The sequence below is a fragment of the Danio rerio genome, chromosome 23, assembly GCF_052040795.2.
Source record: "Danio rerio strain M-AB ecotype USA chromosome 23, GRCz13ab, whole genome shotgun sequence".
In the NCBI taxonomy this organism is placed as follows: Eukaryota; Metazoa; Chordata; class Actinopteri; order Cypriniformes; family Danionidae; genus Danio; species Danio rerio.
Genome location: NC_141043.1, coordinates 46,763,523 through 46,783,959, shown reverse-complemented (window position 1 = coordinate 46,783,959; position 20,437 = coordinate 46,763,523). Strand labels below are relative to the sequence as shown.

General features: G+C 37.0%; 1 protein-coding gene across 13 annotated transcripts in view; it reads left to right on the top strand.

The window, feature by feature from the left end:
• Positions 1-14,962, top strand: part of rprd1b (regulation of nuclear pre-mRNA domain containing 1B) — a 46,743-nt gene extending 31,781 nt beyond the window's left edge. For 4 of the 13 annotated variants that reach the window (XM_087305134.1, XM_087305135.1, XM_087305136.1 and 1 more), the window contains 7 exons: positions 834-1,012; positions 3,797-3,926; positions 5,758-5,897; positions 8,475-8,593; positions 11,618-11,744; positions 12,316-12,491; positions 14,313-14,962. In XM_087305134.1, the coding sequence (XP_087161260.1) occupies positions 862-1,012; positions 3,797-3,926; positions 5,758-5,897; positions 8,475-8,593; positions 11,618-11,744; positions 12,316-12,491; positions 14,313-14,462 (993 nt within the window). In that variant the 5' untranslated portion in view covers positions 834-861 and the 3' untranslated portion in view covers positions 14,463-14,962. 13 annotated transcript variants of the gene reach the window in all.
• The last annotated feature ends 5,475 nt before the right edge of the window (positions 14,963-20,437 follow it).

The window sequence follows — 20,437 nt, the reverse complement described above, 5'->3', positions numbered from 1 at the left end:
AGGAATCTTAAATTATTTATTAAAAACTTTACTGAAAAATCATATTTAACTTTGAATTTATTTAATTTATCATTTTTTTTTATTTTATTTATCATATTTCACTTATTTATATTTTATATATTTGTCTAAGTAACTTTTTATTGTAATACAAATTCGTTTTTATCATGTAATATTTTATGCATCTCTATTTTGCCACGAAATAGCCATAAGTTGCTGATGTGGCAATAAATAAATAAAAACGTCTACTTAATGTTTACTACTCAAATCCACTTAAAATCACTTGTTTGGTAAACGAAACTACGGTGAGATTATGAAATAATAGCTTTACTAAATGTCAGGAAATACTACTTTACAAACTTTATTGTGTAACAATCATCTAAATGTGCACATTATTCTGTAATATTACTGAAATTAATATATATAATTCAATAAATAGATGTTTCCACATTTACTTGAGTAAATAAATGTACTGATTGATTGGCTCAAAAATCTGCACACTTTTTGCTGGCACAGATTCCATGTGGGCATAATTATACAAACGCTGGGTTCCACACAATCTATTTGTGTTGGGAAAACATGAATGAATTAAGTTGATTGGACATAAAACGAATAAGTTGTCCCCAAAAACTTAAAAATGGTGTTTCAGCTCGTTCTAAATGAGTAGTTTGAACAAGCAGCTAGTTTTTGAGTACAACATACCAAACAGGCGTGTACGCTTTGACTATTGAGCTTCACTTTCTTTTCCATAGTTTGATATCAACTTTTGACCTTGTGTTTCCCCTTATGTTAAATGCATCTTATGTTAATGATCAGGTCTGTTGTGCTGTTTTCAGGGTTGTTTGGTGAGCGCGAGCGGTCAGCATGTCGTCTTTCTCCGAGTCTGCGCTGGAGAAGAAACTGTCTGAACTGAGTAACTCCCAGCAGAGCGTCCAGACTCTGTCTCTGTGGATCATTCACCATCGCAAACATGCAGCGCTCATCGTGCGCGTCTGGCACAGAGAGCTGAAGAAGGGTGAGAGAGACACTCATTCACTGAAGCTTAACCCGGGTCAAAAATGGCCCATATACTTACTTTTCTAAAATGACCTTAAACATTTATTGTACATTGTCTTTTTTCATGAAGGCTGTGCACATTTAGAGTACAACAGTTGTCCTTTGGGTCTATTTTGACCCGCCAGCTATAAAAAAACTTTTACTCCACAGAAACTACTAGCACACACTACAACACACACACACAGAGTAGCTATGTTTCCATCCACATATTTCTATGCAAAGTTTGGATATGTGCATAAAAACACTGGTTAATGCAAACACCAAGAGGCACATACATTTTGAAAATGCGAATAAAAAACCTTTGCGCATAACTAAGTCGAATTAACTTTTATTTGATACGAAAAGATGCGCAATAAACTAAGATGGAAACGATTTTATGTGCATAAAAAAGTCATGTGATTTTGATATATGAGATCATGTGATGATAAAAACGTGTGTGAATGGACAAACCATCAGGCGGAGCACATTGTAAAACATCTGAAATGTTGTTTTGGTCATTCTAAAATGCCCTAACCATCTCAGTATTAGCGTTATTATATTATTAACCCTTGTATGGTGTTCGGGTCTGTGAGACCCTTTTCGTTTTTTTTTTTATTTTTTTTTTTTATTAAACAATGAATTATTTTTTCAACCTGAAGTTCTTTGGCTTTGGCCTATTTTCTGTGAAGATCATAATTCCGAACAAATTTTCAATGACCGCATAATGTACCTCCACCCAGACATTTACATTACATACAAGGTGTTCGGGTTCACTAGACCCAGGTATAATAAGGGTGCTTTCACACCTACACTTTTGTTTCGGAACCTGTCTTGTTTGCCCAGTTAGTGCGGTTCGTTTAGCATATGTGAATCCACCAATCGCTCTCGAGTCCGCGCCAAATCAATCGCTCCGAGATCGCTTAAGTGAGGTGGTCTCGGCTCGATTGAAACGAACTCTGGAGCGGTTCGATTGCAGTGAGAAAGCGATCCGATCCGAGCGCGGTTATATCACAGTGTTTTATGGATATGTAATAGGCTTACGGCTATATGAAGAGAGAATTATGAGTATGGCGGGAACTTTTGCGAGTCTCCGGATGCCCGCAAACGAGTGATGATCTCCTGGCAATCTCGCATCTCCCTCCCGGTCCTCAAATAGGCTACGTCGCGCACCCTTCTCACCCCTCCCCACCTCATCTCTCCTTACTCTTCAGACACGTCGCGCGCACCCTGTCAAACACCACCAAACCACCACCTCTCCTGACAGCTGAGCGGGACGCTGCAAAATAAACCCTGACACTCTGACCAATGTGAGGAGAGTTTACTCGCACGTGACTTGTTTTAGCTCTTTTGGTCCGATTAGTAACTTTGCAGTGTGAAAGTGAACCGCTCCAAGAGCAAAGAGCAACAATGTAACAATTGTAATCCTTGTTTAGAACAACTGAATCGATTCACAGGTGTGAAAGCACTCATATCCTGTCCCATCTGCGAATTAGGGGCATAGTACTATAAATAAGACTTTGCCAGTGTGGTTCCTTATCAAAACTGATCAAGATGGCCAAAAGATTATCTGCTGCGAAGGCCTTGCAATTGATTGTGGAAGAGAGAGAGGAGCTTCGGATGATGATGTCCATGACCATTGTGGGAACAATACAAAAAAAAATCTGTTGGTTTTAAAAAAAAAAAAAAAACGAGAAGCACATTAATTCATCAGTATGATCTAACAAAGGTAAATGGCAAAAATTAACCATGTTTGCTGTGCATATGGCTTGTAATTGGGATTAAGTAAGCATTTGTTGAGTAGTTTAACGTCTCCTCCGACGGCCCGCACTCATATAGCATTCACGCCTGAGCACGCTTACGTCATCGATGATGCGCTCTTTAGTTTAACAGAAGAGAAGCACTCTGGGGAGCTCAGTGGTGGTTGCTTTAGTTATTGCATTAAATGGTTCGATATGCAGTGACACACAGTCAAATATTTCGCCTTATTTCGACTTAAAAGTCTTCGTGCGTCACGTATTAAAAGGTTTGCTGGAGGTGCAACTGTCGTGCAGTGAGGGGTTTAATAATCTACAATAGTTTGTGTTCATTAAACAGTAAGAATGATTGATAAATCCATATGAAACAGTCCCGTAAAAGTCATGTCTCGTCTTCAGTTTGGAGCTCAGGCGCACTTTGCACTCGCACTGTAAGCCCAAATGAACTGCGCTCTAGCACACCTCTTCCATCCGGGCCAGGGCTGGCCAACTGAATCATGCCTAAGGCCGATTCAGAACACTCACACTTTTCAAACGATCCGGGAAACGGGCCTGGCATGGTTCAGATACACCCATACTCTCTCACATTCATATACTCGTATACTACAGCCAATTGAGCTTGTTCAATTCCCTTATACCACATGTGCTTGGACTTGTGGGGGAAACCGGAGTACCCCGGGGAAACCCATGCCAACACGGGGAGAACATGCAAACTCCACACAGAAACGCCAACTGACCCAGCCGGGACTCGAATCAGCGACCTTTTTGCTGTGAGGAGACAGTGCTAACCACTATGCCGCCATAATTATCATCAATCAAGCTAAAAGATTGTGTTTGACTCTGTTCAGTCAGTGTTGGTGTTTTTTTGTACAATGAACGTTTATTAAGAAGAAACCGATATGATTGCATGTTATATATTGTATATTTAGTGTGGGTTTAGCTAATGCTGCTTATATGGCATTAAAACACTAATAAATAAAGGTAATAGTGATGATGTGTTTGTTTTTCAGCTAAAAGCAGCAGGAAGTTGACGTTCTTGTATCTGGCCAATGATGTGATTCAGAACAGTAAGAAAAAGGGTCCAGAGTTCGCAAAAGACTTCGAAGGCGTCCTGATTGATGCCTGTTCACACGTGGCCAGGTAAACAAACCCTCATTAATGCTTTTTGTTGTTCGTTTTCAAAAGCATAGATATAGTTGAAGTTATTCGCCCTCCTGTGCATTTTTCTCAAGTATTTCCCAAATGATGTTTAACAAATTCAGGAGTTTTTCACAGTATGTCAGATAATATTTATCCTCTAGAGAAAGTCTTGTTTGTTTTATTTCAGCTTGAAAAAAAGCAGTTTTTAATTGATTTAACGCCATTTTAAGGTCAAACTGATTAACCCCTTTAAACAATATTTATTTTGGCTTGTCTCTAGAACAAATCACTGTTATACAATGACTTGCCTGATTACCCTAACTTTACCCTAATTAACCTTGTTAAGCCTTTAAATGCCACTCAACTGAATACTAGTGTCTTGGAGAATGTCTAGTCAAATATTATGTGCTGTCATCATGGCAAATATAAAAGAAATCAGTTATTAGAAATGAGTTATTAAAACTTATGATTAGAAATGTGTTGGGAAAAAAATCTGCTCTCCGTTAAACAGAAATTGGGGGGAAAATATTCAGGGGGGCTAATAATTCTGGCTTCTACTGAACATATACAGTTGAAAGCAGAAGTTTACATCAACTGTTTAAAAAGGCTCATAACCATTTTTAAAAAAGTTAGATGTTAATGTGACTGATCTTTTTCTCTTTTAGGTAAGTTAGGATTGTCACATTAGTTGTTGTTCTGCTTAATAGCAGAATAATGAGAGAGATATTTGTTGAGAAATTGTTAAACTTTTCTTGAGAGTCAAGTTTACACACAATAAGATAATTATGCCTCTAAAAAAGCTCAGATGATAGAGTCAAGGTTTTGGAAGTTTCTGATTGGCTAATTGACAACATTTGCGTTAATTGGAGGCACAACTGTAGAAAAGTATTAAAGGAAAACCTCAAACACACTGCTTCCTTGTGTGACAACATGGGAAAATCAACAAGCCAGAATCAACAAAACAGCCAGATTACAATTTGCTAAATTACACTGGGAAAAAGAGTAATTGTTGGAGACATGTCCTGTGCTCTGATGGAGCTAAGATTGAACTGTTTGGCCATAATGGCCACTGTTATATTTGGAGAAGAAAGAGGAAAGCTTAAAAGCCTATGAACACCATCCCAACTGTGAAGTAAGGGGACGGCAGCATCATGTTGTGGGGCTGTTTTGCTGCAGGAGGGACTGGTCCACTTCACAGCATAGATGGCATCATGAAGAAAGAGCATTATGTAGAAATACTGAAGCAACATCTCAAGACATCAGCCAGGAAATTAACACTTGGCCACAAACGGGTCTTCCAAACAGACCATGACCCTAAGCGCACTGCCAAATTAGTTCAAATGTGCCTTAAGGACAACGGAGTGAATGTTTTGGAGTGGCCATCACAAAGCCCTGAACTCAATCCTATAGAAAATTTGTGGGCAGAGTTGAAAAAGCTTGTGCGAGCAAGACAGCCAACAAATCTGACTCAGTTACACCAATTCTGTCAGGAGGAATGGGCCAAAATTCCTGCAAACTATTGTGAGAAGCTTGTGGAAGGAGACCCAAAACATTTGACTAAAGTTATTAAGTTTAAAAGCAAAGCAAAAAAAATACCAAGGAAATGCGTGTAAACTTTTGACTGTCTAGAAATTAATAAAAAATTTTCAAAAAAAATTCTCTCATTGTTCTGGCATTTAGCAAATGTAAATCATTTAGGCAATCCTAACGGACCTAAAATAGCAAACATTTAGTGTGATTTACCAGCAGACATTTAAGAAAAAAATGGGTATTTTTAAGAGTGTATGTAAACTTCTGGTTTCAACTGTATATGTGTGTGTTTCTGTTGCAGAGATGGAGACGACGGCTGTAAGAAACAGATGGATAGATTGTTGACTATCTGGCAGGAGAGAAACCTTTATCGTCCAGACTTCATCCAGCAGCTCAAACTGACCATCGACGACTCCGAAAGTCCCAAACACAAAACCGCAGGTCAGAGAAATGCAGGTATGCTCCAATATTTACACACAACACTGTGGGGAACATAAGAGACCACTTAAAACAACAGTTCATCTGAAAATATGACGTTTATTAGGTATTTGTGACTAGAATGTTCGTATTTAAGGACATAATATTTCCATAACATTTATTCATTCATTTTCCTTCAGCTTAGTTCCCTATTTGTCAGAGGTTGCCACAGCGGAATAAACCGCCAACTTATCCAGCATATGTTTTACACATCACATTACACATTACACACAAATTTTAAATGATGTGTCAAAACAAGCAAAATACTGCTGTACATACAGTTTTTATTCAACAAAACAGCTGATATTTTAAAATATATATATATTCTCGATTTAGTTGTTCTGAAACAGAGATTATAAATGTTACATTGTTGCTCTTTGCTCTTGGAGCGGTTCTTTCACACTGCAAAGTTTCTAATCGGACCAAAAGAGCTAACAACTAACGTGTGAGTAAACTCCCCTTACATTGGTCAGAGTGTCAGGGTTTATTTTGCAGCGTCCCGCGCAGCTGTCAGGAGAGGTGGTGGTTTGGTGGTGATTGACAGGGAGCGCGCGTGCGACGTGACTAAGGAGAGATGCGCTGGGGAGGTGTGAGAAGGGTGTGCGACGATGCCTATTTGAGGACCGGGAGGGAGAGGCAAGATTACCGGGAGATCATCACTCGTTTGCGGGCATCCGAAGACTTGCGAAACTTCCCGCCCTACTCTTAATTCTCTCTTCATATAGCCGTACGTCTATTACAAATCCATAAAACACTGTGATATAACCGCGCTCGGATCGGATCGCTTTCTCACTGCAATCGAACCGCTCCAGTGTTCATTTCAATCGAGCCGAGACCACCTCATTCAAGCGATCTCAGAGCGATTACTTTGGCGCAGAACAGCACGATTGCCCTGTTCACATATGCCAAACGAACCGCGCTAACTGGGCAAACGAGACACGTTCCGAAACAAAAGTGTATGTGTGAAAGCACCCTAAAACTATATACAGTGTTCTGTTCTGGCTCAGGATCCCAGATCACCAGTTAACTATGCATACAACAACATATTAAAGCAATATTATAATAAAGGAAGATTATTAAACTATATTAACAAAAATAACAGCAAGCAAAAGAAAGCAGGTAAAAATATTGTGTGCGCGATAATGAAAGGATGATGCCGCACACACGGTTAATGTTATTATTAATTATTAATCTGTTCAAAGAATGATTAAAGCCAAAGTGACTGCTGCTGCTTACAAAAATCTCGAGCCCTTGAAGGACTGTGGGTGCACGAGCATCGCACTGGTTTCATTTCCTGGCACAGTTGCTTTGAGTGAGGAAACAGCACAGGAGCTTTGAAAGACTCGCTCGCATCAAATCATCTGTGCACACGACACTAAAGCCCTCGTCAGGTAGTGAGGAAAGCCTGGCTGTTTCTCAATTCCAAGAACGCAGAAAGCGGACTTGCCTTCTTGTGGAGAGCGGTATTGCCAGGTCTTCTCAGAAGAGCAAACTCAGGAGACCACGAGAACAGAGAGCGCGTCCTGTGAGAAATGAGATGCTGTGTTCTTCCTGATGGTCACATGACCTTCACGCATTTTAAATGGTAAATTATTTAAACATTACAGCATTCATACGACCATTTATTGTTTTCCCTCTTATCAAAGTATATACTTTGCATAAAAACATTGTCAATATACTCTGCACAATATAAATAAAACATATTTTAATAGGAATTTCAGCAAACAAACACTCTTAATGTGTTTATTCCTATTTAACTCCTGAGGTAAATAAGTTAAATCTCTGAACTTTAATAATAAATCTAAATTAAATTCTGTGCTTCCCACCTCCAGTCACAATGACTTCTGGGACTTCCAGAGCGAGTTCGGTGCTCAAGTCTGCATCAGTGCATCCTCGATATCAAGATCATATCCGGGAAGTTTCACACATCCTCTGTTCTTGCAGTTTTGAGTATTGAAACTGAACTTTGGCAGCTGATGATGACTTTACACGAGATCACGAGAACACAAGGGCACTGAAGAACACATATTTAGAAACAGCACCTGTCTCAGCGTGCGCGTGATCCTCTCATTCGCTATTCACCTGTTTTCCTTTGCTCGCGCGAAAAGCAGCTGCTTCTCGATTCTAGGATCACATTTATACGCATATACACAAACTAACAGTCTAATCTGTAGTGATGACGAGCCAGCACTGGCAATTTAAAAATGACTTTGAGCCAGGCAAAGTGGCTAGTGGGGGTGGCTGTCTAACCCGCCACAACTGAAATCTACCTGCTGTTGCCGGGTGATAATGTAAAGCCCTGACTGTGCATAACATTTATTAAAATACGCACACTTTAAAACTGATAACTATATAATTTTACAAAAAAATGATAATAATCTAAAACCTTAAATTTTATTACTTAAAATAAAAGTTTTTAAATGTATTTAAACCCTAAAACTAAACTTTTCATACTTACCCATGGAGTATTTCAAAATTTTTGGTTTAGTTTATCATTTAAGTAATAATCTGTTCTTAAACAACGTGATATAAATGTTGCAGATGACAGAAAAAACTTGAAGCGGAGCTACCAGAAGGTCCAGGAGGAAGAAGAGGAGGAAGATGATGATTACAGAGGTCATTACTCTCCCCGCGAGACAGACGCAGCCGCTCCACAGCTGGTATGATTTACGTCTGCTCACAGGAGAACTAATAATTCACACACCAACTGTACTACATCTCACAGCACCTACCTGTGTCAGTTGCGTCCTTTCATTCTATGTTTATGAATTCTCTCACACTGCATTATGGGATAGAGTACTGACCACTTGATGCACACTACACAATCCCAACAGTAGTAGTAGGTCGTACTGTTTTTCGAATGCTATGAATTTGAACACTACTCTGCTCACTTAATGTTTTTCACATACTATACAGTAGGGGAAGTATGTAATTTTTGAACATAGCCAGTCAACTCTTTAACAAATATTTAGGCCCAATCCCAGTTCTACCCCTTACCCCTTTAGCGCATTCCCTTGAAAGGGTTGGGGTGTCCCAACTCTCTTTAGCTTGTAGGCGTAGGGCTAAGGGGAATAGCTAGATAGCCCTTGAAACCCTGAGATTTTCCAGGACCACGTTTGAAACCAAGAAGTACAAAAATTTCCAAGAATACAGCAGCTACAACAGCAACATGACCGCACACGCGAGTCAGGAGATGCACAAATTTATTGCATTATTTTTTGGCATTATTAAGAATTTTTACTGCAAACAAGTATGTTTTATTACATTCATATGGGGATGCAAGGATTATAGATATTGGTTGTGCGATTATAGTCTAAGTGTTGTTTATTGCTGCTCAGTAATCAAATAATGCGAGACGAAACAATAATAAAAAACAAACAATAGTCCAATTCTCTTTAAACTTAAAAATAAGTAAAAAAAGCTTTGTCATTTAAACATAAGTAATAATTTTACACTGAAAATAAATGTCAATAAATTAAAGAAAATTTAAATAAATAAATAAATTTAATTTAAATAAATTAATAAATAAAATTAAAATAAACAAAACTAATTAATACATTTTTAATAAATAAAATAAAATAAATTACAAAAAATACATATATAGAATTTTTATAAATTAATATAATTTTTTATGAATTTAAAATAAATAAATTAAATGTAAATAAATAAAATTAAAATAAATAAATAAATTAAAAATAAATGAAAGTATAGAAATAAATAAAATTGTAATAAATTAATTCAAAATAAATTAATAAATTTAAAACATGCAAAAGATTTAACATAAATAAAATTTAAATGAGTAAAATAAACAATTAAAAAAAAAATATATAAATAAATTAATAAATAAGTAGTATTTATCAAATGTAAATCTAAGTTGCATAATAGCTAAGTAGTTCCCTTTTACAGTGAAGAAATGTATTCAAAGGCTGCTGAACCTCTGTCTGAAAGGCACTTTTGATCAACTATATAACAAAATTGTTTTGTATTTTTTATTTTATATTTTTTTTTCCTCAGGCCCTCACGGCATTCTTTCAACTAGTAGATGCATCTGGAAACCATGAGTCAGTCGCTCCATATATCCAAGCCACGCGCCTCTATTGGAAATAACAAAATAAAGAACTGTGACTGGCCTTTAGTTAACAGCCACAGCCCTAGTTAATCCAGTGTGCATGGTGTACAAGCTCAGAACTTCAAACTAGCACTCAGTTGTCATCACTTCAAGTTGCTTCAGTTTTGTTCCATGCAGAATGACGGTGTTGAGAAGCTTTCACGATTAATTAACCATGACGAATTAAAGCGCGGTTACTAGTAGGGGTGTCAAAATTGTTTCTTCGGTGCACCGCGATGCAGACGCGGACAATTCGGTATCGGTTCAGTAATAATCATAACCGGTTATTATGTACTGACGTCATTTATCTCCTATGCGCTCTGTCGCGAGGGAGGTGAGCGCGAGTATTTACAACACTCAGCCAACTCGGGGCCGGTCCGTGGCATAGGCACCATAGGCAAATGCTAAGGGTGCTGTATATCCAGGAGGCGCCAGAAATGAGCGCGGTTCAGTTCTTTTTGTTTTTAAAATTCCTGACACACATTCAGTTACAGACGGCAATAACTCAAAAACCTCTTACCCTAAAAAGATCTTAAGTGTGTTTCCTACAAAAAGACGAAGCTGGTTATGTTTCACAGCTGTCTTTTTTTATTTTTTTCGCTCGATATTACGACCACTGCTCCATTTAAGCCCTCGCAATATTTGTTTAGCCGGGAGAGCTGGCGCTGAGAGGGGCTCTCAGCAAGGGACCGTCGGAAAAGTGCTTATTTTTTTTTCCGTTTTTTTCCTTTTTCTGCTCCGCTCAGCGCGAGCTCTCCCTGTTGCGAGGGCTTAAGTGTGTGCGTGTGTGCGTGCGTGCGTGTGTTTGTTTGTTTCTTTGGTGCTGTCTATGTTTGTGAATGTGTTTGAATGAGAGACTGTGGTGTTGTGTCTCTGTGTGTTTATACAGACAGCATGTTATAGCCTCCCCCTAAAATATAACATTGTATTGGAAAGCATCGTCAATGCACCGTGATGCACCGAGATATCGAATTGAACCGAATCGAAGACATGATAATCGTAACCGAACCGAACCGTGAGACCAGTATAGGTTCACACCTCTAGTTAATAGTGAAATCAGTTAATCGTTGCATTCCTACATTCATAACGGTGTTAGTGTTTTACGCTCATGCTAAATGCGGCTATAATCTACAATAATAACTCCTGTATTGTATTCCCACAACATACTTTCACATCTGATGACACTGGAATACCCTGTCAGAAAAGTGTAGTGGCTGAGAATGGGCTTTATACAGTGTCTGCTATAATGTTAATGTTGTTTATGTGTTTAAATTGATGAATATGGCCACGGTGTAAATACACGGTGTACAGTTATGAGCTTATTGCCGCATTGTATCGATATGATAACATAATATTGTTGCTTTTGGTGATTTCCTGAAGATAAAGACCAAAAAAAAAGAGCACAACTGGAAAATCTACAGCAGTCGGCATCATCGATCTCATTTAAAGAAAGAGTTTGCGACGGCATTTGATGATGTAGTAGTGCTGTCCTATTTCTTAGGGGTATATTTGAAGTAGGGGTTATACAATATAATTGGGATTGAGTCTTAATGTCTTGATTGTGTTGATCTGGCAGACGGAGGACCTGGTGAAAGCTCTGCAGGATCTAGAAAACGCTGCTTCAGGAGACGCCGCCGTCAGACAGAAGATCGCATCTCTTCCGCAGGAGGTGCAGGACGTCTCTCTGCTGGAGAAGATAACAGGTTAAGATCAAGTTTAAGGGTGCTTTCACACCTAGCCGTTTGTTTCTTATCTTGGCACGTTTGTCCTGTCAGCTCAGTTCGTTTGGAAATATGTGAATAGTGTAATCGTGTTCTGATCCGCACCAAGTCAGTCGGACTGAGATCGCCTGAATGAGATGGTCTCGCCTTGGTTGATACGAACTCTGGAGCAGTTTGGTTGTATTGATAAAGCAATATGAGCCAACGAACTAACAAACCAGGCTTTATCACAGTGTGTAATGGTTATGTAATATGTAACTCTGAGTCAACTATTTTGCTAAAGAATCAATAGTTTTAAACATGCTGCACTTTTAGATTTAACCCTCAGCTGGATGTTTTCATTCACTTATAGCTGTGTTACTCAATGCATCGAAGCTAATTATCAAAAACCCTCAATGTTTAATGTACATTGGGGCTATTTTGCGTTTATCGTGTGAATGCTAACGTGTTTGAGGATATACTAATATAAAGCAGAAATGTGTTGACTCGATCATTATCTTGCTCATTGTGGTTTGCATGAATCTCTTCGTTTGGTTGTTGTTTGTGTCAGCAGATAAACAGGCAGCAGATAAGCTGTCAAAGACGGTGGACGAGGCCTGTCTGCTGCTGGCTGAATATAATGGACGTCTGGCCGCGGAGCTGGAGGACCGCAGACAACTGGCCCGAATGCTGACCGAATACATACAGAGCCAGAAAGACGCGCTCAACGAAAGAGAGAAGAAGCTGGAGGTACCACATACACATCTTTTTTTCCCCTCAATTTATGTTTAACAGAGAGATCGTTTCCAACACATTTCTAAACATAATAGTTTTATAACTCATTTCTATTAACTGATTTATTTCATCTTTGTCATGATGACAGTAAATAATATTTGACTAGATGTTTATTCAAGACACTTCTATACAGCTTAAAGTGACATTTAAAGGCTTAACTAGGTTAATTAGGGTACGGTTAGGGTAATTAGGCAAGTCATTGTATAACAGTGGTTTGTTCTGTAGACTATCCAAAAACAAATATTGCTTTAGGGGGCGAATAATGTTGACTTTTAAAAAATTAAAAACTGCTTTGATTCTTGCCAAAAATAAAACAAATAGGACTTTCTATAGAGGAAAAAATATTAGAGGAAATACTGTGAAAATTTCCTGAATCTGTTTAACATCATTTGGGAAATAATAGAGAAAGAAGAAAATACAGGAGGGTGAATAATTCTGACTTCAACTGTATGTGTAAAACAATTTTTATTTTTATTTTTTTTGCATTTTATTGACTTTTATATTGTGTTTTTATTTGAACTGACTGTCCTTGTTGTCTTGTTTGGTGGCCTTGAGTGTCTAGACAGGCACCTAAATAAAAGGTATTATTATTATTATTATTATTATTATTATTATTATAAATCATATTGTACAAACATTAACAAACTTTTTTTACTTAACCAAAAGCAAAGAGAGAAGAAAACCTCAAAATCAGAGAAATAAAAAAATATAATAATAATTTTAATAAATACATTTAAAAAAAAAACTTAAAGCATGCCAAATAAATAATTCTTAAATCGAGAAATTTTTCTAGACAAATAGAAATTATTGTCGTGTCTTCCTAAATAAAATGACAATGAAGAGAGTTTTTCCTTAAAACAAGCAAAATAACCAGCCAGTGATGTAAGTAAAATCTTGTTTTGGCTTAATCACATTATTGCTTACCTTATTGGTAGATTATTTAGCTTGTTTTAAATGGGAAATGAAGCACTCGGTCAAGTTTATATTATTTTGTACATGGGATTTACACTTTAATGAAACTATGTTAAACTCTATTACTGTAACCATTTAGCAGAAAACAGCGTTTTTTAACTATAGATTTTAGACCTAGGGAGCCGCCATCTTGGAATGTCGAGGTGTCTGACGTCACAGGGTTGTTCCGTTCTTTACTTAAAATAGAAAAAAAAAAATAGAATAAATATATATAACTTTACATTAGACACACATCTGATGCTTGTATTTGCAGCAGCAAATCCACAACTTCACCTTTTGGGTTAAATTAGGCTTTACAATCTTCTTTACTTTTACTGTATATGTTTAGCCGAGGGAACGGAACCAACCCCGTGACGTCAGACACAGCAACATTCCAAGCTGGCGGCGCCCTAGGTCTAAAATTTATAGTAAAACACTCCATTTTGTTCTAAATGGTTGCATTAATCGAGTTTGTTTAATATATTTTCATTAAAGTATACAAAATAAAGTAAACTTGACTGAGTGCTTTATTTCTCCTTTAAGGAAAATCTCACTTAAACTCAATTTTTACCAGTTCTTACAAGTTCTGTTTAACTGAGAGAAGATTTTCTTCAACACATTTCTAAACGACAGTTTTAATGACTCTTTTCTTATACCTGATTTCTTTAATCTTTGCCATGATGACAGCACGTAATATTTGACTAGATATTCTTCAAGACACTTCATATCGCAATATTTATCACAGAAAAATTAAATATCACCATATCAGATGTTTCCAATATGGTGCAGCCCTTGTGTGTTGATTTATCCGGTGTGTTTTTGCAGGAATACAAGCAGAAACTGGCTCGTGTCACACAAGTGAGGAAGGAGCTGAAATCACACATCCAGAGTCTTCCAGATCTTTCTCTGCTCCCGAATGTGACGGGCGGCCTGGCTCCGCTGCCGTCTGCTGGAGATCTGTTTTCCACCGACTGAACATTTCATTTCTGAGACTCACAGACACTGGCAGAGCAGAGCAGAGCAGAGCGGATTAATGATAACAATAACAAGCGTATGGAGATTTCCAAAACCCGCCGGTCCACTCATCACTAAATCCGACGCCGAGATTTTGTTTTGCCGTGACTTTGCTGTGGAAAGCGACTCTCTTTTGCTTTGTCTGATACCTGTAGGTTTTTAGTTTTTACTGCTCGGATAATAATTTGGCTTCATTTTGGTTTTGGGAGGAGACTAAAGATGAGGATTCAGTTTTAAACCCCATCACTGCTGTAGACCGATATCTGGAGGAATCAATTAGGAAAACTGTGATTATATTTTGGTTACAAACTCAGAGGCGTTTGATTATTTTGCTGATGAAACGCAACAGATGCGCTCGTGTTTGTGAATAAAGGATATACAGTCTGGTTGGGTTTTCTTCTGTGGTCACTGTATGTTTTACAGTGTCTTTTCATTAAATACAACTCAACACATTTAACTAACTGCTTTCTGGTTTGAGTGAATCCTTCAATTAATTTAATGAATTTTAGAGTTTTTAAATGAATAATTGTGACTAATCGCTAACAAAATGAAAGGTTATATAATAATTTTGTGTGTATTGTATTTGATAGAAAGATAGATGGACGGACGGATGGACAGACAGATATAGATAGATGCATTGATCGACAGAGATACATTGATCAATAGATAAAAAGATGCATAGATGGATGAATGGATAGATAGATAGATAGATAGATAGATAGATAGATAGATAGATAGATAGATAGATAGATAGATAGATAGATAGATAGATAGATAGATAGATAGATAGATAGATAGATAGATAGATAAATGGATGGATGGATGGATGGATGGATGGATGGATGGATGGATGCATAGATAGATGGATGGATGCATAGATAGATGGATAGATAGATAGATGGATGGATGGATGGATGGATAGATAGATAGATAGATGGATAGACGGATGGATGGATAGACGGATGGATGGATGGATGGATGGATAGATAGATAGATAGATAGATAGATAGATAGATAGATAGATAGATAGATAGATAGATAGATAGATAGATAGATAGATAGATGGATGGATGGATGGATGGATGGATGGATGGATGGATAGATAGACAGATGGATAGATAGATAGATAGATAGATAGATAGATAGATAGATAGATAGATAGATAGATAGATAGATAGATAGATAGATAGATAGATAGATAGATAGATGGATGGATGGATGGATGGATGGATGGATGGATGGATGGATAGATGGATGGATGGATGGATGGATGGATGGATGGATGGATAGATAGATAGATATTTTTATATATACATGTATAGAAATTGTTTATATATAACATATTATTTTACATAGCAAATTATTTATCATCTTTGTTTTGTATATGATTATTGATGATTATTTGTTAAACAGCAGTACTGGATTGTTGTATCATCAGTGGGTCATTTAAATGAGATTGTGAAGCATCTATGAAATAGGAAGTGGCCAAACTCCCTCCAAATCATTTCTTATGTTAAATTAACAACGCATTAATGTTCATGCTGTTAAACTAAAGTGGTTAATATTCTAAAACTGAACTGCACCTTGATTATTAGGACAGAGCTCTGGTCTGAAGATGGCTGGTGCTGTGGTTTATGGCTGATTCTTGTAATGTATCTGGGTAAGCTAAAAGTGACCGTGTGTGTGTGTGTGTGTGTGTGTGTGTGTGTGTGTGTGTGTGTGTGTGTGTGTATGATTGTATGGATGTTTCCAAGTGATGGGTTGCGGCTGGAAGGGCATCCGCTGTGTAAAACATATGCTGGATAAGTTGGCGGTTCATTCCGCTGTGGTGACCCCAGATTAATAAACGAACTAAGCCGAAAAGAAAATGAAGGAATGAATGTTGATGTATGACACTTGCATGTACTTTCAAGTGAAACTGAATATTGAGTAGGGGGCGGGGCTTTCTTTTTAAACATCATTACCTAATAGCAAACCAGTGTAAGAAGGACGTGTTTAGGAATATTGTGGCTGGCGTCAGATAATAACCGTTAAATCCAAATGCAGAGGCCATAGATATTTACATTAGCCACCATTTTAGTACAGGGTAGCGCTCTTTTAAAATGATTGTGGGACCAAGATGCAGTAGAGGACTGTCCATCCAGAGCTAGAGATATATACGCGTATATGCATATATCTGTGATCGGGAGGTCAGTATGCAAATATTTTTTTGTAAAGTATGAAAGTTATTATTTTGCATCACACATTAATGGATAAGTGATCACGGGACAAAGAGCATGTGTTTGTGTGTGGAAATGTATTATCCTACCTCCCTGTTAAATTTGATCTAGTCCATGTCCTAAAACACACCTCCTCTCCTGCTTTCACTACTCTTTCTAACAGAGGGAGCGATTAGCTTGTGAATGAATCTCCGTTATGAATGTCTTGCTCACTTAGCCAGCAATAATACAAGTTTGTAGCACTGCAGCATCTTGTCATACTTCATTTACATTGTTTGCTGATTTTATTTAACAAAACTAGCGTAAGCCTGGTATTTAGTGCGAGTTGGTGCTACTTTGCCTCATGGTCAGTGCAGTAAGTGACTATCATCAATAACATAACTTGTTCAGCACAAACGTTCATAAAATAAAAACGTAAAAAAATAAATCTTACCTATGAAATACCCTTTAACCCTTTATTCTTTTTTAGTCGTTACTACACCTGTGCGCAGCGCTAAAGTCCAACATCTTCAGTTGGCTTTAGTCTTGGATAACTTTTGTCCGGAGAGCACTGTACCAATATGGCAGCGGTGCCGACGAATGCGTAGGGTCGTATGTGATATGTGTATATATCTGTGATTACGAATATTGTGACCGCCACCGTCAAAGTGACTTTACGTCTAAATCAAATGCTCAGACTTCCGTAACAAACGTAATTTCATTGGATTAACTTGCACGCATTAATTGTTCACCTAAAGATTAACAATGTGATTTATCAAAATAAGCATTGTATTTTTGATCTCACACAGACTTTAACGCTTGGTGGTCAAAGCAGTCTCCAGGGCCCGGTTTTTCAAAAGGTTTAATCCGGATAAAATTGATCCAGATTTAGTAATCCTGTTTTTCCGATCCGTGATCACGTAATCCAGCTTACTTTTTGAGCCAGTTTTTCAAAGCAACATTGGATTGGATCAATCTGATCCGTATAGGAACTTTTCAGGATCACTAAATCTGGATAACCAGCGCTCAAACAGGATAGGACATCACAATGTAGAACTGTAGATATGTAAAGAGCGACAAGTAGAATAGTTAGCGTGGGGCCAATATAACTTTATTTTTATTTGAAATGAAAACTAAGAAAATTGAATAATTATTAAAATAATAATAATAATAAATAATAAAAACAAGAAAAACCCCACCCCATCCTCTTTCAGCATTCGGCTCATCTGAGACCTACAACACTGAACATTGAGGATATTTATAATAAGTTCCAAATATAGATGTAAATTAAAAAAGGACTTAATGTCAAAAACTCCACAATAATTTCAGACTTCCTCATCTGATGTGGAGAGAGCAGCTTGTCTGAGCGCAGCCTTTAGGAGGCGGATCTCAAGTCATTGGCCTTGGTTTGCTGCATTTTGGTCAGAGTCAGTTGTTTCTCTGCCAGACGAAGCTGTGCTTCTGCCCTTTCAGTCTATTTTTGCAATTGTTGATCGTGATATCAAAAATCAGCGATTGCCATTCTTGACAATTTTTTTTTGGTTATTATGTAATCATTGCATGCATCACTAATAAATATTCTAAAAACAAAAATATTTTCCATTGTGATGAATATATATATATATATATATATATATATATATATATATATATATATATATATATATATATATATATATATATATATATAAATTATTAACAGAATAAAATGTATTGTTTTTGGTCAGTTTTGACAGCTGTTTAGGGGATTATTTTATGAGGTCAAGCTATTTCTACTTTGCTGTAGGCCTTTACTGAAAGGCTGAATACGTTAAATCCTATACTCACTATAGCCTGACAGATGAACAAATGAAATTAAAACCTTATGAATAAATAGTATATCTCGTAAGATACTGCATGATCCAAAAATAGTATTATTTAATACATTTTTTAGGTTTTCATTACATTTTGGGCATGAAATCCACGCTAAATCCACCCTTCTGATAGGATCAGTTTAATCCAGGTTTTTTGGATCGAAGTGATCCAGATCCTACAAAAAAAAGTCTGAAAAACCCAAAGTAAAGGTTTGATCCGGATCAAAACCAAGGTTGGATTACGTGATCTAATCCGATTAGGTAATCCGGTTTTTCTTTTGAAAACCCCATTTTCAAGATTTGATCCAATCCCTTATCCAAAATCCCAGTGAATTACTTTTGAAAAACCGGGCCCTGGCGTTACACTGAATTTCAACCACAGATCAGCCAGCTGTCATGTTGATTAAGATTTTCCACAACAGCCAGACAGAAGAACTGAAAAACTGCCAAGATAAAGATGCCGGAAATGCTTCAGGAATGATGTCAACAACATGCTCCTGTAACTGTGTCTTGCAAACACAAAACGGTAGCGCTGGACGGAGTTCGGAAAAACTGACATTTTCAGCATATCAGGTAAGTGCTGGCATTCATACTAATGTGAACGTTGCTTGTTTACACTGTTTTGTGTGCGTTCACATGAGCTTTTCTCTTTCTTGCTTGATAATGTTTTGTATGTGGTAACGTTTTCCTGTGTGTGAGGAATGCTTTGCTGTTGTCAGACGGTGTGTGTGGGTCAGGTTTCATAACTCATAGGGTCAAAGAGTTTGTGAGTTCATAATAATTTGTCTGTTAACAGTCTGTTAACAGTCTGTTAACAGTCAACAGTTTCATCATCTTTTGAAGGTTTTTATAAGGTCTTATTTATTAAAAAACCTGGTGTATTGCGGCGATGGTGAAGATAATAATAACGATAAGCTACTACACGTGTGGGAAATATACTTAATGCTTTGTATAACGTGTATAACTTTGTAGAGATTCTGTAAATTAACCTGCACAACCCAAAAGAAACAATGCTCATCAAAAGAATAAAAGTTGGCTCTCTATAGAACAACTATTATTGATTTTGTTTTAATAAATATATTTGCATTTATGAAGAAAAAGCGTTATTATGGATGTGATGTATTTCTGTGACTGATGTGAAATTACCACTTGTGTGACTTTAGTAAATTAAGTATAATAGTTTGAAAACATTGTCAGAGACATGTTAAAGTGTTTCTTAAGTACTGTTAATACAAGCCTACACAAAAATCTTAGAAACGGTTTAAATATTTTGGTGAAAATATTCATGGCAAGGTTGACATTTGCGTGGAATTGCTCAGATAGATAGATAGATAGATAGATAGATAGATAGATAGATAGATAGATAGATAGATAGATAGATAGATAGATAGATAGATAGATAGATTGAATGATTGATGTCATACTTTTGACCTTAAGAGGCATAATTCCTTGCATTTATTTTACACAGTATTTAATGTTTTATTAATTTAATAAAAAAGGTGTTTCTGTATTTAAGATGGAAAATGTAATATTTGAGATGTGAGTAAATGACAATTAAGAGATATAAATGATTATTTCAGTGTTAATCAAAGGCTTGGGGCAAACATGCTATCATATTTCCCGCTTTATCAAACAGCATCTGATATAATGTGGTGTAGCAGAAGTACGTAATGCATCATATAAATATGTAATTCACTACAAAGTGCTGGAAAAGTTAGAAATGCAGTTGGAAAGGCTTGAAATAACTCGAGTGGCCAGCAAGTGGCGCCAGCCCGTCATTTTTCATCTTCTGTTAAACTCGGGATTGTACCAGGTCCATTTTGAGCAGCGCTGCTACTGCATTCTCTCTCCTTTCTGAAATCACAACAATATGTTAATCTATTAC